The sequence below is a fragment of the Mastacembelus armatus genome, unplaced genomic scaffold (genome assembly GCF_900324485.2).
Source record: "Mastacembelus armatus unplaced genomic scaffold, fMasArm1.2, whole genome shotgun sequence".
In the NCBI taxonomy this organism is placed as follows: Eukaryota; Metazoa; Chordata; class Actinopteri; order Synbranchiformes; family Mastacembelidae; genus Mastacembelus; species Mastacembelus armatus.
This window is the reverse complement of record NW_022872853.1, coordinates 239,682-261,984: the sequence shown is the minus strand read 5'-3', so window position 1 is coordinate 261,984 and position 22,303 is coordinate 239,682. Positions and strand designations below refer to the sequence as shown.

General features: G+C 45.3%; 1 protein-coding gene across 2 annotated transcripts; it reads left to right on the top strand.

The window, feature by feature from the left end:
• The first annotated feature begins 749 nt into the window (after window positions 1-749).
• On the top strand, window positions 750-21,966 carry LOC113131216 (pleckstrin homology domain-containing family G member 3). Of its 2 annotated transcripts, XM_033325096.1 has the most exons (18): window positions 750-881; window positions 2,788-2,847; window positions 8,800-9,269; window positions 10,156-10,256; window positions 11,418-11,487; window positions 11,873-11,919; window positions 12,044-12,194; window positions 12,528-12,659; window positions 12,801-12,983; window positions 13,097-13,189; window positions 13,355-13,441; window positions 13,537-13,570; window positions 13,926-14,027; window positions 14,541-14,560; window positions 16,704-16,826; window positions 17,224-18,703; window positions 19,009-21,425; window positions 21,568-21,966. In XM_033325096.1, the coding sequence occupies exons 2-17, from the start codon at window positions 2,799-2,801 to the stop codon at window positions 19,896-19,898; spliced, it is 4,032 nt and encodes a 1,343-aa protein (XP_033180987.1). In that variant the 5' UTR covers window positions 750-881; window positions 2,788-2,798; the 3' UTR covers window positions 19,899-21,425; window positions 21,568-21,966. The 2 variants fall into 2 exon arrangements, with proteins under 2 accessions (XP_033180987.1, XP_033180986.1); XM_033325095.1 differs by lacking the exons at window positions 750-881; window positions 2,788-2,847 and adding an exon at window positions 7,266-7,522.
• Window positions 21,967-22,303: the final 337 nt, after the last annotated feature.

Genomic DNA, 22,303 nt, shown 5'->3' with positions numbered 1-22,303 from the left:
ATCAGGAAATTAAATGACTTTTAAAATGAAACAGTAAATTCAACCAAAACACGGCAAAACAAAAAGCAAAGCTTAAAATAAATTTCAAACTATTGTGAAGCAGAACCTTTTAATGTCCACCTGAAATATAAAGACGATACAAATCAACTGACTGGACTCTGGACTCTGGACTCTGGACCAAACATGGGCGCTCTGTAGCTGCCAGGAGTCACTGTGAAATAAGATGAACACACCTTCATGTTTATACTATAAACCAGAGGAAAGGCATGTGATCTCTAATGTGGACTTCCAAACGATCCAGATCCAGGATGAGGTGAAGAGGATCATAGTGCTCTGCTGCCCCCACGTGTCAAACTATGATAACTTCAGTCCAACCCAATTAAATGTCCCTGGTGATCTAATTAGTTTTATCACATTAATTGATTGATTAAAGTGGCTTGGACCCATGTATAGATTACTAAACAGAGGCCCTTGACCCCTTGGGACCCTAAGGCCCCTGGTCCTGAGCCTCCGTACGAAGTAACAGTTTTTGCTAGTGCAAAAACCCCAAAGAGGGTCCTGGGATCCTGAGGGTAAGGACTCAGGTAATCAGCAGGAAGTTGATGGTTCAACTAATCAATAAAACACATCACTTGTTTGTGCCATAATCAACGTGTTAGCGGAAACAGCTCCAGTCGAGGTTCAGACCTCGTCAGACCCGGTTCAAGCTTTTGACTCCTCCACTGTTCAAAGTTGGCGCATGCGCAGCGGCTGCGCCAGAGCAGCGGCTTAAACGCAGAAAACGCAGCAGTTTCATCAGGAGCCGAACCGACACCGACACCTGCGCCGGGTGGATGCTACTGAGCCGGACTTTGCCACGGTTCCTGCCGAACTCCGCTGAGGTGGGTCCAGACTTTCTTCCGAAGTTCAGTGTGTTTCAGGAAATGTTTGAGGACAAAGTCAGAGGTTTCTCAGGTTTTATTTCTGTTTTATTCTGTTTTCCAAACGCGCCTGTTTCTGTTAAAACACGCTGGGAATGGGGCTGAGCCCGGAGCTGACCTGGTCCCGGTTAAACACGAGTCTCTTTGAAAACGAAGCTCAGATTCAAAAGTCACGACAAGTTGCAGTTCGCCAGCTGCCCTTGTTCGTGTAGGTGGGGTCGCTGAGACAGAACCTCGTTACGAAATCCTGTTATTTTGAGATTACCTGCTAATCTGTGAACACACCTTCTTCTTAAATCACAACCTAAATACAAAAGGGAACAGAGGGTTGATCGCCCTTTAATTCGGCCTACACGTCACATGCACCTTATTTTTGTTTTTCTTACACGGATCGCCCAAAACACGCCCTGCCAGCGGCGGCGCGCCAGCACTGGGACACCGGGAAACAGGTATGAACACTTCAGAGATTCTATCACACTCACCTGCCGGTGACACAGACGAGGCCGAACTCCCTGATGGACGTTGATAAATAAACCGGAACCTGAAGCATGTGTGCCCAGGGTGGTTCTTCCTCAGAAAAGCCATTCAAGTTTTAATTAAGCATCGTTAAATGAAGGATCCAGTCCGTTTGTCCGGCGCTGGTTTGAGTTTGGAGGCGTCACAGTTACTGCCTGTTGTTTCTGTGTGTGGCTGTTTACGAGCTGAACCTGACTGACTGTTGCGGTGACTCCACTAGACTTCAGAGGAAAAGCAGCTGTTTATGACGTGTTTCCATGGTAACCAGATCAGACTGATTGATTGATCCTAATCAGGGCAGACACTGACGTGCCTGAGGTTACCATGGCAACCAGACCGCGCCCCCCCCCGGCTGGTGTTTGAACATTTTGATTAATCGATTAGTCCATAAACAGCCAATAATCGATAGTACTGAGGATGCTCATAATATTTATTATATATTAATATTATTTATTATTATTGTTCTTTGGGGACTAATAAAATCCTTTGTTATTTTTTTACTTCCTGGTGTTAAAGCTGCTGTGGGACATGAATCTGTGTATTTTCATACATCGATGCATCATGTAGTTTGATCAGTGTTTGACCACAGGCCTTTTCATTATTGCTGAGCAGGTTTTTTCAGGAAGTCAGGAAGCAGTGGAAATGGAAACGTCCGCACACAGACTGAGGTGGACGTTGATTTGACAGTCAAATCGTGCGAGGCTCGTCGACCGAGCGTGTCTGTGTCTCAGGCCAAACTGAGGTTTTTGTGTTAAGGCAGAAAATCGTGCACTTTAGACAAACTGCGCCCAGAGTTCCCAGTTCCTGCAGCTTTTCTCCACAGTGTCGATGATAAAGGGATGTGAGCTTTTGCAGGAAGCTCAGTGCACATACAGGAAGCAGGTGAAGCATCACCTGTTGTGCAGGTGTTATCAGAGCGAGGCGGTCGGTCCGGTTCTTCACCCCTCCTCTGTCTCCAGTTTCTTTTTAGGTGCTTTCTGTTTTCGCTCCTTGTCCACCTGAACAAACACTGATCCAGGTGAAGCAGGTCACCTGAACAAACCAAACCATGTTTCTTCTGCACCCGTGTGAGGAGCCATTTAAAGATTGTTAAAGATTAATAATAATAATGAAAGTCCGCGTTCTCATCAGGTGAATAACGTACCTGGCAGGTCACATCAAGCTACACATCAGCAGCTGCAGCCCCAGAATTGACCCGGTTCTGCTGTTGGTTCTGTTGTTACTGTGACTTTGTTTAATCCTCAATCCAATTTAAACATCTGTGTCCTACACAGCAAACTGTACAGGGTTGGTATGTTTGCTGATGATTCACTGATCAATATTCATTGATTGTGTGTGTGTGTGCGTGTAGGTGACGGTGTGATGCCTGAGGGATCTCACAGCTCCTCTCATGATGCCTCCATGGGTGAAGGTAAGAACCTCAGACGTCAGAGTTTAAGCTCTTGGTTTCTCCAGCGCCCAGGACGGATTCATCCGTTCTCTGCAGACGAAGCAGAAAAAGTTTCAGCCTCATCTGCAGATTCGGACCTGAGCTGGACCTAAATAGACCAGATGTGTGATGGAACTGGTCCAGTCCTGTGTACGTGCGTGTGCGTGCGTGTGCGTGCACATCACAGATCAGCCTTTGTTTCTGTGTGTGCTACTGTGTGCCGTCTTTCTTCTCCGTGGTGGAGGGAACGGGCAGCTCGCAGGCCGCCAACACCAGGACGCCTGAGAGGACAAAGACGTCAGTGAGCTGCAGCCAGCGAACTTGTTTCTGTCCAGGTGATGCCCCGCGACCATTTCCTGTTTCACTCTGAGTGGGTTTACAGCTGTTCGCTGTCGGCAGGTGTTTGTAGATGTCTGCAGCTGTCTGAACACTTCCGAGTTGTTGTTGTTGACTTTTCTTTTTGTTTCTTTTCTTGTCATAAACTGATCAGTGTCAGGTTTTTTTTAGAGAAATCAGTTTACATGTAAAACCATGTAAATGTTCTAGTTCTGAGGAGGAACATGAAAACAGGCTGTCGGTGTGTGTGTCAGTGTGTGAGAGACACACCTGAAAGATGAATATTTATTTTGGATTCATTTCACTGACATGATGACTCAAGGCAATAAATCAACAATAACAATGTTTGTAACAGAAATGCTAATCACATGCAGCAGGCGAAGAAGTACTCAGCTGCTTTACTGCTGGATGCACAGTAATTGACATCTCCTCACACTAATTGGATTAAGCCCCGCCCCTCCTGTCAGGGCTGCAGGTAGAGTGCGTCAGCCTCGATCGGTCCCAGTCTCTTTCTGTCTCGTCTGACTGAAGACCACAGGAGGGTTCAGGTAGGCTGGGACTTCACGGCTTCAGACTGTTGTCAGCTGGTGTGGACACTGAGTGTTACTGAGGCAGCAACAGGCCACGTCTGACTGGTTTTGTGTCTGACTGGTTTGTGTCTGACTGGTTTTGTGCCTGACTGGTTTGTGTCTGACTGGTTTTGTGCCTGACTGGTTTCTGACTGGGATGATCTGTGAAAAACAAAAAGGTCAAAATTTCCTGTAATATTTGTGAAACGCGACGTGTTTCGTTTACGACAGCCGACTTTTCCTGTTATGTAAAACAGGTTGTGATGTCACTGCTGACATCATCTCAGTGAGACAGCACCTGTGCAGGTGTATGTACTTTATAGTGGCTTAATGCTGCATATAATATACTGGTTAAACTGGTAAAAAACTGGTCATTTGCTTTTCTTTTGCAGCGTTTGGTGATTTTGTCCAGTTCCTCGCTCATTTTCAGGTCGTGGTCAGCGACTCGCTGGGGTCGGTTTGGGTTGGTTGTTCAGGCCCCGTGCCGCTGTCAGTGAACAACCAGACCGATTGTAACTGGTCTATACTGGTTTGAACAGGGTATTTAGACTGGTCTGTACTGGTTATACTGGTATTGAACTGGTTTGTGGTTGTTCATGAGCAAGTTTAGCTGGTTTTCCTTTGTCACTTTGTTGGAGCAGTAGTAGCAGCAGTAGTACTGTAGTACTAGTAGTAGCAATAGTTTCTCTGCTGACAGGAATTTTGTGTCAAGCTTGTGTTGGATCAGCTGAGGGCGACTGGAGCATGTGATTGGTTGGTTGTGGTGGTTGTGTAATCTGTGCAGGATTAATTGATCCTCATTATTCCAGATTAGACACAGACACTGAAGGAGGAGTCTGACTGCTGCAGCTCAGGTTCTGTATTTAGATGTTTCTGCATTTAATGAAGTGGAGCAGATTTGGATCAGACTTGAAAACGTTTCACTTAACAAACATTTGGGTTATTTAATAATAATTGTTCAGTCTGATTCATGGTTACTTTGGTGACATGATGATAATACTGTGGTGTTTATATCAACCCTCCGCTCCTTTCTGCATTTACAGCACTTTCATCAGGATTAGATTTTTCTTGTTTGTGCTACAACCAGAAAAGCACAACTTCTCTCAGTGATGGAGGATTTTATCTGAATCGTTTCATCTTCGGACACAGTTCCAGTGAAGTCAGTGTTCATGTACGTTTCTCTGGACAAATGCAGATAAATGTTAACACAGTTAAACATGCAGCGTTCACTCTGAAGTGTCAGCGAAGAAACACTTTCATCTGAGCACAGTCTTAGTTTTGTTGTGAAGACCGCCTGCAGAGTTGGTGCAGGACTCCATCACCACTGTCACATTGAAAATGAGACGACTTCATAAGATTCAGGACACTATGCTTCCTGAGACTCTTTGTTTGAGATTTCTGCTCAATAATCAATAATCAGTATCTCATCATCCTAGTTCACTTGTTGTGGTCAGAAACTCTAAAACGCTCCAGATTTTCACTAGAGATCAGATTAAAGTCCCCAAACTGAAAACTGAGTCAGAGCTGAGTGTTTCCTTCTGTCCGCTCCATTCATCATATGATGACCCCTCAGGTTTTTCTGGGGACCCTTTGGGGGGGGGCGACCCTCAGGTTAGGAACTCCTGAACTAAAGTAGTGATGTAGAAAAATAAATAGTGTAAGTACATTTACCTGATAATACTTTTGTACTTCAGTACGATGGTAAATACTGTTCTGTTTACTGCTGCTGAAGTAAATAATTAGCTGCTGTCTGAAGCACAGAACGTCTGTCCAAACTGGACCCTGAGACCAGGTTGGTAACAGCTCTCGGGTTTAGCCCGAGTCTCTTCCTGTGTTCACCTGCTCCACTGAGATCAGTCGCACAGGCAGGAGCCACACCTCCCGCACCTGTCTGTCACCGACCAATCAGGAGTCACTGTGGGCAAATCTGGGAACGACATCAAACCAAAAATAAATCTGGACCTGGACATGGTGGTTTTTTGGTCATCCGTCTGTGAGATAGTTAACATGCTGCCTGTCAACTGTGCAGAAAGTGACCTGCTCAGTCAAATCCTGGATTAAAGTAAAAATCCTTCCCTTTGATATTATTAGTAGTATTATTATTACTGTGCTTTGGTCTTTGAGGAAAACTGACTTTTAAAGTTTTTCTTCTGACTTTAGGGAGTGAACACTAAATCCCGACTGGGACGTTCTGCCTAAATATGTGTGTGGTTCTGACGGTTCCACAGTTTGTGGATCAAATGTTAGAAACAAGACATTTCAGCAGCAACACAGTCTTGGCCTTTAACATGATCTGACAACTGAAGCCTCGTGTGTGCCCTGTTGCATCATGGTTACAGAGCGCCGTTGTGTCTCCAGAACAGTCGGCCATTATCCTGCTGATGACTCCGCCCCTCTGAGACGCTCTAAGACACAAACAAACAATCCCACAGCTGATCAGCTGATCAGAATAACATCGGAGTCACACAGACACTGATTCATGTTACAAACAGAATCTGGATCCAGATTAGTCCTGGGTCGATGGTTCGTCCTAAAAGTGATGGTTTTGTAAGTGGAGTCTGGTGCAGTGAACTGGTGTTTTTCACCTGTTGGAGTCTTTGTCCTCCTCACTGACATCACCTCAATCATAAAACCAGAATCTCTGGACCTGCTCTCTGAACTTTGACCCTCCTGGTGAGGGGGTGCTGCTCCTTGATCCAGGTCTGTCCAAATCCTTCCGTCCTGCTAATTATCATAAAAACAGAAAGAAATCGGTGTGAAGTGTTTTAAGGGAAAATAGTTTCTGTGTCTTCATGTGCCTCGTGTTGCTGTTTGTTCCTGCACCTCAAAGTGTCGCGAAGGTTGAGCAGGAAGTGTGTGACGTTCTTTCCACTTTGATGTAACGCCATGATGTGGTTTAAGGTAAAGGTCGGTGCTCTGCAGGACAACAGACAGGTCCGGTCTCCCAGAACTGGACCTGGATCAGTCAGATCAGCCACAGTTGGCTTTATGTTCCATCTGAAACAGCCAGGTAGACGCCAGTGTTTCTGACACAGCTCTGGATTTTACAGAACCATCATGTTCAGGTCAGAAGGCCATGCTCTGTCCTCCCGAACAGCTGTAGGTGAAATTCAGTAACATGAGGATTGGCAGTGTCCCCCAGTGTCCCCCAGTGTCCCGCAGGGTGCTGAGTCCTGCCTGATGAACTGTTTTCCTGCTGCCTTTTAAACAGGACAGATGACAAACAGTCTCTGACTTTATTAGTTTTTTATTGAGCTCCATGCAGCTCACACAGGCCCAGTGCAATAAATCACTGCCAACGGTGAGTTTTCTTTTCCTCTTCCTTCCTTTCCTTTAACTCTTCCTCCTCTTTGTCCTGTGACTCCTCCTCTTCATGACCCAGCTCCTCCTTTTCTCCTCCTCCTCCTCTTTTCCTCAGCAGGAGTTAAAACAGGACTGGAAACGTTTGTTTCAGTGTTTTTCAGCTCAGTTCACCTTCACACCTGTGGAGTGTTCAGGTGTCTTTAAAGCTGCAGGAAAACTGAACGTTTTCCCTCTTTCGCTGTTTTTATTCTCCTAATTTGAAGTTTGTTTGTGAGGGTTATTTTTTGAGTGGATGGGGTATCAGAGGAGCATGTGGCGCAGCCTGGCCGGAGGAGGAGGAGATGTGGCTGTGGTGAGGTGTTTGTGTTCAGAGGAGGAGGTGAAGATCTCCTTCAGGAGCGTCGTGGAGGACAGGCGGCTCAGACGAGTCTTTGTCCGCCGCTGGTTCGGTGAGTGGCTGCAGCATCTTCGCAGCTTTCAGCATTAAAACGCGTCGACTGTGACGTCAAGTTGTTCGTGGTTCAAACTTCTTCATATTTTATCTGATAAAATCATTTTGCTCAGTTATTGTTTAGTTATAAAACTGTGGACCAGTTTGGACAAGTTTGTGTTCCCTTTATAAAAGTTTTTATGTTTTTCACATTTACTGAAGATAATGATCAAAAAGCTGCTGCAGAGGTCAAAGTTCATCAGTTTGTAAAGTTTGAATGTAAACACTGAGCTGTGAGTGGCCGACAGTCCGTTATCACACTGAAGTGGCTGCAGGCCATAAACCGACTTCCTGCTGGGTCAGTGAATGCCTCGCTGACTTTGAACTGGCAGGAAGCCAGAAAGCTAACGGACAGCGTGTGTGTGTGTGTGTGTGTGTGTGTGTGTGTGTGTGTGTGTGTGTGTGTGTGTGTGTGTGTGTGTGTGTGTGTGTGTGTGTGTGAGATGTCAGCTGATACTATTACTCACCAACTGGAACCACACAGCATTTTGGGCAGTGAGGGCAGGAAACTGAACTCGTGAGGTCAGAGCCAGAACAGTTTGTCGTCTGCAGGGTCCATCGTCACTCTCTGGTGTCTGTGCACCCATGGGTTCCCTGGAAACAGCTGATCAGTCAGTTCTGCTGCTGTAACGAGACACTTTGACTGAATGTGAACAGATACAGGCTGGAAACACATGGCTCAGGGTGTAGCTGGGCGTGTAGACTGGCTGTTTATTGCTTATTAACTGGAGGTCTGAGCTGCTGACCCACCTGGTTGTGAAGGTCCACACCTGTATAGGCCAACCTGTAGTTGTTTGATACACATTCTGGATGTCTGGATGTTTTGCCCAGTCCGACTCTAACATTCAAAGGTGCTGCATTTGTTAAAATAAATCCTTGTTTTATTGTTAGTTTGAATCAAACGTTTCTTTCAGACAGAAAAGCTTTTTCAAAATTGTTGGCAAACTGGTGTTAGAGATTTCCTGAGATTCCTGAGATTCCTGAGATTCCTGAGATTCCTGAGATTCCTGAGATTCCTGAGATTCCTGAGATTAGCAACTAACCTAAACATGATTCAGTGTGGAGTCGCTGCTTGAATTCAGAGTTTAATTCTGACATAAACGAATAATCTCACGTGTTTATTGTCTGTTCACATCCTGTTTCATCACCAAACTAAACTGTGTAAACATCAAACTGGAACAAGAAACTGACATTTTTATGACATCATCCTGACCTCTCTAATCCTGTCCTCCTCAGAGTCCCCCCGTCTCTCCACTGCCTCCATCAGCAGTAATGAGCGCGCTCCATCGACAACGCCCTCCGACTCCTCCGACCTGGCGTCATCAGACCGCCGTCCGGTGAGCCTGATCTCCACCCTGTCCTCAGGATCCGGGTCCTCCAGGGACGAAACTCAAGGCTTCCCGGCGCTGTCCATCCAACCCTCCGACCCCAACGTAGATCTGGACCCGTGCCCCACAGGGGGCGCTGCAGACAGCAAGGGGTCAGGAACGCACCTACAGCCTGATCAGAGGGGGCGGAGCCTCGACCTCATCAACAACAACAAGGCGTCGACAACGAATCGCGTGTCCAGGCGCTGGCAGCAGGCATCACCGTTCGTAACCAGCAGCATGGCACCAAACCCCCAGCTGACCTACCTGGACCGGGTCGTCATGGAGATCCTGGAGACGGAGCGGATGTACGTCAGAGACCTGCGCATGATTGTGGAGGTGCGTCACAATCCTGCCTTTATTTTATGTTTGATAAGGATTGATCAGTCGAGTGATCAGTTTTACATTGTCATCAATATTATTACATAATGAGTTTTATTGAATAATAAATATGATCATATTATTGATTTATCGGTGTGATTCAGTGTTTATCCAGTCTTTAACAGACAGGACTCCAGTCAATATCCGATAAAAACAGTGTGCAGTTATTTCTGTGTCAATAGGTTAAACAGGTTCTGCTCTAGGAAAATAACATTTTGTGACTGATGTGTTTGCAACAACAAATTCACCACATTCACGTCACACCTGAGGATGAAGAACAGAACAGAACTGTCCTTACAATACCTATAAATGTATTGACTACATGTCAGGAAGTGCAGTCTGTGCAGGACCCTTCAAAATAAGAGTTTATCCTGACCCATACTGTTTGTAATTTAACGCTGAGGACTGATGACTCTGGCCCCCCCTGAAGTTGATTTCAGAAAAGACACGGACTGTTCGAATTATCACCAGGACTGTTCTGCATGTAACCACAGATCAGAACCTGATCCTCCAGAGTCCAAACCTGAGGACCAGGAGAGCGTGCAGGTCTTAAAGCCACAGTGTCACACTCTATAATTAACTGTTTAAGATGTTTAGTAAAGACTGGATTAACAGCTTATGTAACAGTGAAGATCACAGATAAACCTGGACCCAGAGTGAACATCTGGTCCTGCACAGAGTCCAAAACCAGGAAAAACCAAACACACTGAGAGAGACAAATCCTGCAGATTTAAATTGATCTGTGGTGACAAATTGATTTGTCATTTTATTTATTGTACTTCATCTGTGACATCTGGATGGATTAGCTTGCTGCTAATGAACTTTCCCCTGCTTCCCCCATCAGGACTACCTGGCTCACATCATCGATCAGTCTGACTTGTCGATTCGTCCGGAGCAGGTGTGCGCTCTGTTTGGAAACATCGAGGACATCTACGAGTTTAACAGGTGACAAACACAAACTGAGCAAACATGTAAAAACAAATGCAGATCATTTTCACACTGTTCTCTCTGACCCTGACGTCCATGTGTCGCTGTCAACTTTCCTCAACATTAGTGCTCGCCGCTTCCTGTCAGAGGGTGAGTTGGTTTTTTAGACCAGCGTCGCCCGGCTGCACTGCATGGGGGGTGGAGTGGTTTTTGGTTTGCTGTGGTTCAGTTGACACAGAAACGTCCCGATATCCTGCAGGGCCCTGAAGGAGTTTTAGCAAATAAATAGGAATTAGATTGATCTGAGAGAAAAATAGAAAACCTATGAAACATTCAAGAAGCTTAGAATGAATAGTAGTAATAACTAAATTATTACTACTATTATTACTAAATAGTAATAATTTTCTCAGTCACAAAGAAGGTTTTTGGCTGTTTCAGGCTCCGTACTGCAGACCAGCAGCAAACCGGACTGACATATAAAAATAATATTGTGATGTCAGAGATAACAGGAATTATCACCATTAAAAAAGTTTATTTCAACTCTTTAAAATGGAAAACCCCTGAAAAAGCTGCAGGTGGGGAAACCAAACTCACCTGACAGCGCTACCTGCTGGACAGGTTAGATAAGAAAACCTTTATTTGTTCCACAATGGGGAAATTGCATTGTTGCAACAGCAAAGTACAAGTACACAGCAGAGGGCCAGAAGTAGCAAAGATGTGAGATAAATTGGAAATTAAAAATACGAAGTGGAATAAAACTATGAAGCTACAAAAACTATAAGTGTGTACAATACGTGCCTGTGGGTACGTACAGTATATGACATCGAGGTGAGGTCAGTGCAGGAAGTTTCACCTGTCCAAGTCCATTTGGTTAAGTTTTTGTTAAATTCCAGGAGGTGAGAGACGTTTAGTGGTCAGGTGGGAAATCTGAGGGCTGACCAGCAAAATGCGATAACTGAGACGTTGTTGCTCCGTCACCACAGTTTGTGTTTTCATGTATTAACAGTTTCACAACCAGCGCCTTTAGCAAATGTTTGGGAGCTTCTGATCACATGACCTTCACCAGCAGAGTTTGACCATGTGATGTGATCAAAAGCTACAAACACTCTCTTTAAGGACAGGCACATGTGTTGTTGCTATTGCCGCGTTGTCATTATAACCTTGTTTTCCTGTTTACAGCGAGCTGCTTCAGGATCTTGACCTGTGTGACAACGACCCCGTCGCCATCGCCAGGTGTTTCGTCATGAAGGTGAGAAACTTTTTGACCAGGATATAATTATTTGTTAATTAATTCATTTGCTTGTTGTTTATCTCAAGATGAAATTATTTGTCTTTATCCAAAAATGAAGCTTTTATTTTTAAATTCTTTTAAGGTCCCAATGCAAATGTTTAAGAATCAGTTTGATTTTGTTCTGCAGACTTCAGTTTTGTCAGGAAACATTCACACGCAGCTATGATCCATGTTTCAAAACAATGACGCAGTTTGTTTGTAATAATTAATGTAGTAATTAACATATTAACTGAATTCAGACGTGAAGCTTCACAGATTTTCATTTATTTGTGCAGATCCTAACTTCGTTTTGTATAAATTAAACTTTTAAGTTTTTATTCCTAATTTGTGTTTCGACTTTCAGAGCGAGTACTTTGAGATCTACACACAGTACTGCACTAACTACCCAAAGTAAGTACTGACAGAGACACTACTGACGGGAAACCTCTGTATTTCTTTCATAATGAACTATTTTCACATTAAGTTCACTAAAACCAGTGTTCCCATTCACACTTTCGGATTCTCTAACCTCCAGTTCGGTCGCAGCGCTGACGGAGTGCATGAGGAACAAATCACTGGCCAAGTTTTTTCGGGAGCGCCAAGGATCGTTGAAGCGTTCGCTGCCTCTCGGGTCATACCTACTCAAACCTGTGCAGAGGATCCTCAAGTACCACCTGCTGCTCCAGGTGCGACACAAACACACCTGTTGACCTGGTCACACCTGCATTTAAAACAGCTTCATCTTCATCACTCATTCATTTTAGAGGAATCACTGCGATGAAGTGGGTCTGTGTGGGCCTGGGTCGACCCTCAGGTCTTTATTTGCAGATTGTGAGGGTTTAAAGTCAGTCTGATACTTTTACGATTGTACGACTTCAGTTTCAGTCCCTTTGATTGATTGATTGATTGATTGATGTAGGATTGACTCGTGAGAGTAAATTACCAATAGTCTGTGTTTCTGCAGAGATGACAGGAGAATGTCACAGGAAAGTCTGCTCACTGTGGCTTTGTTTGTTTAGGAGATAGCGAAGCACTTTGACCCGGAGGAGGAGGGCTACGAGGTGGTGGAGGAGGCCATCCAAACCATGACAGGAGTGGCCTGGTACATCAATGAAATGAAGAGGAAACATGAGCACGCTGTCAGGCTGCAGGTCCGCACACGTGAACACGCTAAACGACTGAACATTAAATCAGACAGAGCTGCAGCTGGTGGAGCCAAGCTGACATTAGCGCACTCACAGTGCTAAGCCAGCCATTAGTGACTGAAAGTGTGTTTGCTGTGCTTCCTTCAGGAGGTTCAGTCTCTGCTGCTGAACTGGAAAGGTCCTGACCTCACCACGTACGGAGAACTGGTTCTGGAGGGAACCTTCAAAGTTCATCGAGCCAAAAACGAGAGAACGCTGTTTCTGTTTGACCGTGTGCTGCTGATCACCAAACGCCGTGGAGAACATTACATCTACAAGGCGCACATCTCTGTGAGAATCACACCAATCCCATGAGTCGTGGACGTGCAGGTTTCTGTTTGTTTCATGGAGGAAACAGGTTTTTGAAGTGGTGTGGGTTTGTATTTCTCCCTCTGTGTTTTCAGTGCTCCACCCTGATGTTGATTGAAAGTGCCAAAGATGCTCTGAGCTTCAGCGTCACTCATTACAAACACCCTAAACAGCCTCACACCGTCCAGGTGAGTCCACTTGCACCTGCCAGCACAAGTGATGTGGCTCGGGTTTTGCAGGTTTTGTGTTTTGTGCATGACATGTTTCTGTGATATTGTTGATCTGGGATTTCCTGTGTGGTTTGGTGGAAACTTCTGTCCGTAGATTTAATGAGGAATGTTTTTGTGTTTCAGGCGAAGACCGTGGAGGAGAAGAAGCTGTGGGCTCATCACATTAAACGCCTCATTCTGGAAAACCACCATGCCGTGATCCCACAGAAGGTCAGGAACCAGTACAACCAGCATTCACACCAGTGTGACCAATAAGAAGCCAATAAACCAAAGCTGACATGTGTTTGCCATCTGGTTTGTTTCAGGCTAAAGAGGCCATCTTAGAAATGGATTCCATCTGTGAGTAAACGTTTGAAAATGCAGCAAAAGGTTTTGACGTGAAAAAGAAAAAAACATCAGTAGTTGTTTTCATCACAGGATCAGAATGTAAAGCTTCTTCATCCTGTGATTCCAAATCACAAACTGTTCGAACGAACTGAGCTTGAACCCTCTGACGTGTCTGGACTTCTGACCATGTCCACATCAAACCATCAGCTCGTTATGGCCAGCGTGCACGTTGTGCTTCTGTGGCATTCAAACACGATTTAAACCGCCAGTAAACCTCACAGTGAATTCACTTATCAATAAGCTGTTATTGATCTTGTGGATCGGCAGTTACCACAGTCTGCTCACTGCACCTCGTTTTCACCCGTAGATCCTCCCAGGTACCGTTACAGCCCCGAGCGCCTGAAGAAAGCAGCGTCCGCTCAGCCCGAAGGCTTTCAGCGAGAAGCTCGGTGGGGACGGAGACAGTCTGGTACACGCACACACATACACACACACACACGCACACGCACACACTCACACAAACACTGAGCGGCGGCAAAGGTGAAACAGAAATTTCATTCAGTCCGCCTAAACCTGAGGCTGAACGCAGACGCTGTAGTTGCTGTAATGTTTTATTCATGTTAATCCTGTTCTTCGTCAGCCTGCTGGGTGTTTGTCGGTTTTCTTTTCATTTCTGTGAAAAAAAACCTGATGTCTGGTTCCAAACCCAGAATCTGTTTTGTTGACGAGCAGGTGCATGTTTGGGGTTTGAGCTGAAATCTGAACCTCACCCACAGGAAACTTTAGCTGATTATTTGACTGACCCAGTGCATCATATGCTGAACACACGTAGTTACACAAACAAGCTCGGGGTCAGAAAGTATCTGCTGATAATTTACACTGAGCTCACAGATCAATTAAAAAATGTCTAATTAAGTGAACTGCCTGTGTTTAATCAACCATCATGTCTGTTCTTCTCCTGCTGCTGCTGAATCTCCTGAAGAACAAACAGCCATTTTAAAGGTAAGAAACAAACTGCTGCTTTCATTTCTGTCAGCTCTGTCCTTAAATGTAGACCCCGTGACCGGTCTCTGGTCAGCTTCTTTCTAGAGAGCCGGACCACAGTAGCCAGAGGCAGCGGTTTTAGACCTGACGGGTCAAAGTAATCAGAGCTTTGAGGACTGGGAGCAGGAGGTTCTCGATGCCCTGAGGCATTAAGGACGGCAATGACATGTTTCTGTGGATGGTTTCAGTTTTCTGCCTCAGTTGTGAAACTTGGAATTTGTTGTTCGGCCCCTGTGATGTTACTGACGTGTTTTAGATCAGGTCAGACTTACGGTGACTCTGAATGATTTCACCAGCTCTGCACAAACCAGCCAGTTCTCCTTTCCCAGAAAAATAAAAATGTCTTCAGGTTTTCTGTGTCAGTGACTGAGAAGCAAAGTGGTAGGACACAGATTTCTATCCTAAAGTTCATATTTGTACATGCAGAACAGCCTGAGTAAGCACAGTACAAACTAAAATACGTTTGGTAATTAACTCAATGGAGGCCACAGGGTCGGGTACCGAAGGTCAAGAACTAGTTGGGGCTGTAGTTTAAAGCTACTGTTTGATAAGCAACATGTGGTCTATGAGTACTGGGTGAAACTGAGGGGCAGGTAGCTGCTGTTAAATCCACATTAGTCTAGAACACACGTGAACAGAGCAAGAAACCTCAGATTCTGGATCAGTGTGTGACGTCCTGCAGCACTCGGACAGTGAAGGGCGCCATCTGCAGCCTGCCACCAGCAGCAGCAAACTGGGATCCAGTCTGGTCGAGTCCGACCACCCTGCTATAAACGAGGAGCAGGAACTCGGCAGCATGGACGACTCACTGGAGCGGCTGGTCTGCAGCGAGGAAGAGAAGGAGGTGGCGAGGTTGTCTTCACAGCGCTCTCATGACAGCGAGTCGGATGAGATCCTGCTGGAGGACGACCAGGGAGACGACTTCGCCAGCTCTGTGCTGGCCGCCATCTCCTGCTGGGCCCAGGACTTTGTTTCTAACACACTGATGGTGAGGCTCCATGCTTCCAGCCTGGCCTTCATCATGGTCCCTTCAATATGGCTGTCACCTGCCCTCCGCTAACACGTGGATAACAGCAGTTGCCATAACCTGCCGCCCTGCTGCTCTGGAGCTCAGTTACCTGCTGCATGAGCTTCGCGTGTGGAACTAACAGCTGACCTGGGGCTAAACTACAGCAGGGCGCTGGACACGTGTCTCATTACTAAACTTAAACCTTCACACAGACAAAGAATCAAACCGCAGGCAAACTGAAAGCTCTGGTGTTGGTGCTTGACTTAAAGGGACAGTCTCACATTTAGTTAAATGCTGGGGGACCCTGTTAGCCTAGCTTAGCATAAAGGCTGGAAGCAGGGGGAAACTTAGCCTAGCTTAGCACAAAAATTGGAAGCAGGGGGAAACTGTTAGGCTAGCTTAGCACAAAGACTGGAAGCAGGGGGAAACTGTTAGCCTAGTTTAGCACAAAGGTTGGAAGCAGGGGGAAACTGTTTGCCTAGCTTAGCACCAAGACTGGAAGCAGGGGGAAACTGTTTGCCTAGCTTAGCACCAAGACTGGAAGCAGGGGGAAACTGTTAGCCTAGCTTAGCACAAAGACTGGAAAGAGGGGGAAACTGTTAGCCTAGCTTAGCACAGAGACTGGAGCAGGAGGAAACAGAGAAATTGTGATTTTTTTTCTTTTTGTTTGTTTTTTGTCTTTTCTGCAGACATCTGACCTGCAGCTTTCTCAGCATATAGTTTGAGTATGAATCATAACTGAATGTCTGCAGGTTGTAGTCAGATGTCAAATGGAACCAGATATTTGCTGCTTCCTCAGTCTTTTGTTGCTGTGTTGCTTGTTTGATTTGCTGATGAAGCTGGTAATAAAATATGCAGATCTGCTGCTGCGCAGGATTTGTCACTAAACTGTTGCTCTGGGTCAGAAGTTGTTACTGCAGTAAAAAAAATTCACGTGGAAGAAATATTTGAGGTTTTCTTATGTTTTGGGTGAACTGAACCTTTAATAAAGAGCCGATAGTTACCAGGTAGTCATGGTTTGGAGTAAAACTCATATATTTGCAGATATCAAAGATTTCATTTGAAGGTTTATTTGAGTATTGTCTGTTGCAGGAGGCAGAGGGAGGCAACATCTCTGCAAACAGATCTGACAAAGAAAATGGACAGCTTCCTGAAAAAGATGCATCAGTTGCAAATGAACCAATACCAGAGCAAGTAACAGTGGATGATTTACAGGTTTGATACTTTCCTCATGTTTCATATTAGAGTTTTCATCCAAGCTACTAATCCTTGTTCAGTTCTGCTTTGTTAACACACTAAAGTTGATCAATCTGTTGATATCAATCAATAGATCAACAATGAAATTCATCTGCTGCTGTTACTGCTGGACTGTATTTCCCAAAGACTTTCCAAGGTGGTTTTCACTGCAGCACTGGTTATTTGAACCATGATGATTAATAATGATTTAATTGATGATTTTTATTTTGTCAGTTCAAAAAAATGCAACACGTAGCTTTGTCTTGTCAATCTCCATGAAATTCATCCATCTTCATGGCTCCAGCATGTTTGTTTCCCACTCTCTCTTTGGTTTATCCATCCAACTTTAAGTGAGTGGAATTTTTGTCTTTCCTAGCCCTCCACAGATAAACTGCCACAGGAGAAGATGTCAGATTCTGAACCAACAGAAAACCTTGAAGCAGAAACCACCTCTGATCTGGAGTCACTCAGAATCTCGGTATCTCCTCAAGGGTCAGACCTGCAACTTGAGGGAGATGCTGAGCCCACAGAGGAACCGTTGTCTGCCACACCTGATTCGGATTCAAAGACCTTGAGCAGTGGGGAGTCTTCTGAGGATGAGGAGGATGAGAAGGAGGCAGCAGAGAAGGAGGGTGAAGCCACCAGCATCCTTCCTTCCTCTGTCCTGGACAAAGCCAGCGCTATTGCACAGCATTTCACTGGCAGCATCAGACGGGGCAGTTTGTCCCAGGAAGACACCCGCTCCCTCAGCTGTGCTTCACCACGGTTACCCAGCAGGACTGGCAGCAGCCTCAGCCTCAGCGCTGAACTCATCGACAGACCTTTGCGACTAAACAGTATCTGTTCTGATCCCACGGAGGGCTTCAGTACCATGGACTTGACTCTTCTGTCCCCTCGGGACGACTGCCTAGTTGATACTGACCGAGGCATTCGGCGAAGGAGGGACTCCACCCTGTCCAAGCAGGACCAGCTGCTCATCGGGAAAATCAAGAACTACTATGAAAACGCTGGGAACCAGGATGTCACCTTCAGCCTCCAGCGCAGAGAGAGCTTGACATACATCCCGACGGGACTGGTCAAGAGCTCCATCAGCCGGTTCAACGGCTTCCCAAAGGATGAAACCGACCAGACAAATGTCTTAACCACATCATCCAGGTTTGACTCTTCTTCCAGGGAGTCACATGCAACTTTACCCACAGATGCCCAGGATCACATAGTCTCAAGTGATTCTTTGGACTCTTTGAAGTCTGGTCAGAGAAGCACAGAACAAGGGAATTTGGAGGGAAACCTCAGGTCCATTTCTCAAACCCTGCAGTATAATCCATCTGATGAAGAAGAGTTCAGACCTTCATCTGAAATGATCAAGATCTGGCAGGTGATGGAGCAAGGGCTCGCCATATCCCAAAGTGAAGACAGTGGACATAAACAACCAAAAGAAGCCTCAGAAAACACCAGATCACCAAGAATCAGACCAACAAAGACCCTGACCAACAGCTGTGACCAGGAGAGTGGAGCGTCTGACCTCAGTACTATCACTGAGGAATCCATAAGTCCTTCGCCTGTCCAGCTCAGAGGTCTGAAGCAAACCCTGAAGGTGTTCGGAGAAGATGCCTTCGTCCTCAGGGCTTCAGTTCCTCGGATTGTCCAGCTGAAGGCGGAAGCAGAAGGAAAGAGGTCCAGTGAGAATTCAAACCAGGGGAATGAAGTAGACAAAACAAAGAGCAAAGTCCTTCACCTGGCACGCCAGTATAGCCAGCGAATCAAAACAACCAAACCAGTGGTCCAACAGCAGAGTCATGGCATCCTGATCAGAAAGAAGAGCTTACCATGTTTGGTGGAAGAGAAGGAGAGTTCAGGTACGGTGACGTTCTCTTTCCCTTTAGGTTCTCATCTTTTCCTTCCCTACTCCATCAAACATTATCAGGCAGGGTTCAGGGATTACTGTTGTCCTTATAAAGCCGCCTCCAGTCTGAAAGCAAAGCAGGTTTTTATTACAAACAGGTCCAAGAATAACTGTAGACAACAGGTAACCAGGAAACCACTTTTTGAACAAACACAGACATTGTCAGGAATATTCAAACATTTTTTACCTTTTATATTTCTGGTTTACTCTACGTACATTTTTATGTTTTCTATAAATTCTTGATTGTGTTGTTTGCAGGTAAAGCTGCCCTGACTCTGCCACTGGTTTCTCATAACAAGGCAACCTCACTCCCAGTGAGCCCTGTAGACCAGATTCCCTCCAACACTCGTAGCCTCACCTGCAGCCTGCCAGTCTCCCCGGGTCGGGCTGAGACCCGGAGCGCCCGCAGTCCTCCTCCTCCCATTGAGGGCTTCCACTGGCCCGACGTCCAAGAACTTCGCTCCAAATACTCCAACCACAGCCGCTCTGAGAACAGTTCTGTCAGCCGCAGTTGCTCCAACCCAGAGCAGATGTTTGAAGGTCTGAGGAGGCATTCCAGCTGCTCCTCCAGCCTGCACCTCACCATGCCTTCATCAAAGAACTGCAGTGACCAAGATGCCAGTCGAGAGGACCAGATCAAACGGGTTCACCGAGCTAACTCCCTGGACCCTCAGCTGAGTGGAACTCAAGAGACTGAGCTGCAGAAGCTCCAGGACCATGTCATTAACAGCAGCTACAATGGTTACTACATTGCAGCTGAGGCACCGCTGTCCAGTGACCCCGAACACAAGATCATTGTCATGGAGAAGATTCCAGAACCTGAGTCAGAGCCTGCGGAAATAACAAAAGAAGAAGGGGATGGCAGCTACATTCAGATCCGTTCACCAACCAGCAGGGAGAAGATTTCCATCATGGCCGTCATCGACCGCTGCCGAGCCTACCAAGAGTCTGACGAATACAAACAGAGGGAGGAAGCAAAAGCTAAAACTGAGTCTCTGAGGTCTCAAGACCTCAACAAGGTGGCAGTTCCCTCCTCAGATCAGGACGTCGAGCCCCAGACAACAAGGTCAACCTCCAGACAGAAGACAGAGTCCGGTCCGCAGAGCAATGTGAAACATCTGAGAGACAAGTTCCAGAGTCTGAGCTGAAGACACAGCCCCACAAAATGTTCTACAAAAACTGAAAGATCTAAACTTGGACCAATGAACCCAACAAGGTATAAATGGAAAGCAAAAACCAGGTTTTTAAATCATCTACAGGACTTAACTTAATCCACCTGATAACAGCTGTCAAGGACCATTTCTGTTCAGTTCCTGTGAAAATAAGAATTATCTGTAATTATTGAAAGTGATTTTAGACTGACTATGTAAACTGGTGTAATGGTTATGTAATTATATATCATATTATATATCATAGATAATTAGACGTATGCTACTGTAATTTCAAGGAAACGAATATTTAAGAGTAAAAATCAATCATGATTGTCTTGCGATTGGCTGCTCTGTAAATAACAGAAACACTGGCTGTTGTAGACAAAAATCTAGGAGTCTGTAAATGTCTGTAAATATCACGTGAAATTCTCTTCAGTCTGAATCTGTTTGTACGCTGTCATGATGACGATGTCAGACCTTCAGGTTTGGGTCACTGTAGTGACTCGGTCACAAGGACTAACCTGCATTTTACCTCTGCTTTGGTTAGTAATTTCATGGCTGCACAAACTGTTGTCATTTTTGTGTTAAAGGAGCAGTTCAACATTTACCCGAATTCTCTGGGTCAGGACATGTTTAGCTTAGCTCATCACAAAGACTGACAGCAGGGGGAAAGTGTTAGTTCATTCTGATTTGCTGTTGTGTGTCTTATTACCTTTGACACCTGCCTTCCCTGAGTTTTGGGCTGACTGGTTACTAGCTTCTAAGCTGACAGTCTCCCAGGGTGACACCTGTCTAAGGTCTACACATTCCCTGGTTTTCTTCTGGTTTTATAAAATCTTTTGTATGAGAAAAATAAATAAATTAAAGCTTTAAAACATAGTCGAACATATATAACTCGATTAATATATTATTTCTACTCATTTTTCAGTGGTAATTTCCTTTATGAGCTTGTTTGATCGTTTCCTTTAACACAAACTATGACTCATAATTTTCTCTGTGCCTTGTAGTTTTTATAGTTTATAAATTTGAGCATTTTGATTATTCATTTGTTTCCTAATAATGTGGGTTGTGTTTCCCATACACAGCAGTAATTTCCAGTGATTGTCCTGTGACCTCGTCTTCTCAGTCGATATCTGTTAACGGACTCCTGCTGGACTATTTATCCATGTGTTGTAAATAGAAACAAGTACTCTGACTGTTACCGTGGTTACATGTCTGTACAAACATGTTTGTATGAACACGTCTGCTCACATCCACAGGACCAACAGGATGTGTGGTCATTCACACACTGGGTCAGACCCACTGTCCTCAGACTCACATTTATTGCACTTCCTGTTCCCTGGTTGTGAAATAAAAGTCAGAGCTCTGTGATCCAGCTGATGAGGGTTCCTTCTGTGTAATAATGTTGGTTCCAAAGTCAGGTTTCATTACAGACTGAAGACAGTCAACAAGTTGGTTCTTTCTGCTGCTGACCGACTTCACCTCTGTCATCGACTTGACGCAGGACCTTCGGCCCATCAGAAGGTAATGTCTGCTTAAACAACTTTCTTAGGTAAAATGTTGAAGGAGCAAGAGCAGGGGTTCATAGGGGAAAATAGTTCCAACCAGAGAGGACGGATACACTTCAGAAAACGTTTTCATTTGTTTTCTGTTCTTTGGTCTTCAGAGATTCTAGATGGGGGCTGAAGTCCAACCTGCAGAAGAAGTTCCAGTGTGTGTTTGAGGGGGTCGCTAATGCAGGAAACCCAGTCCTTCTGAACCAGATCTACACAGAGCTCTACATCACAGAGGGAGGGGCTGCAGAGGTCAATGAGGAACATGAGGTCAGACAGATTGATCCAGCATCCAGGAAACCAGACAGACCAGAAATAACCATCAGACAAGAAGACATCTTTAAAGCCTCACCTGGAAGACATGGACCAATCGGAACAGTGATGACAAAGGGAGTGGCTGGCATTGGGAAAACCTTCTGAACACAGAAGTTCACTCTGGACTGGGCTGAAGACAAAGCCAACCAGGACATCCAGTTCACATTTCCCTTCACTTCCAGAGAGCTGAATGTGCTGACACAAGACGTCCTGCACAGAAACAACGTGGACAAAGCAGCCCCAACCTCTGCGCAGATGAAGACTGATGCTTAAAGTCATTGTTGGCCACTGAAATCATACCAAGACCATTTAACGTGGTTTAAAGATGATGTTGATCTTTGCTGTTCTTCTGCTGTCTCTGCATTCGTTGGTCCATCTGTGTAGATTTTCTGTTTATTCCACTTATCGTCATGTTGTACGTTTTATTTGTTCAGGTTACATCTCAGTCCTTTGTTTTCTGTCTCAGCAGGTACATAGTCCCTGTCAGCTCATGTCTTTGGCACTAGAATTAAAATCTTCATTAGTTCCCCAGGT

Excerpts from the sequence above, each read along its gene's own strand:
- LOC113131216 (XM_033325095.1), top strand. The coding sequence starts at position 7,366 with ATGGGGTATCAGAGGAGCATGTGGCGCAGCCTGGCCGGAGGAGGAGGA. Across the intron at positions 11,488-11,872 it reads CCAGGTGTTTCGTCATGAAG|AGCGAGTACTTTGAGATCTA; the intron begins GTGAGAAACTTT and ends TTCGACTTTCAG. Across the intron at positions 12,195-12,527 it reads AGTACCACCTGCTGCTCCAG|GAGATAGCGAAGCACTTTGA; the intron begins GTGCGACACAAA and ends TTGTTTGTTTAG.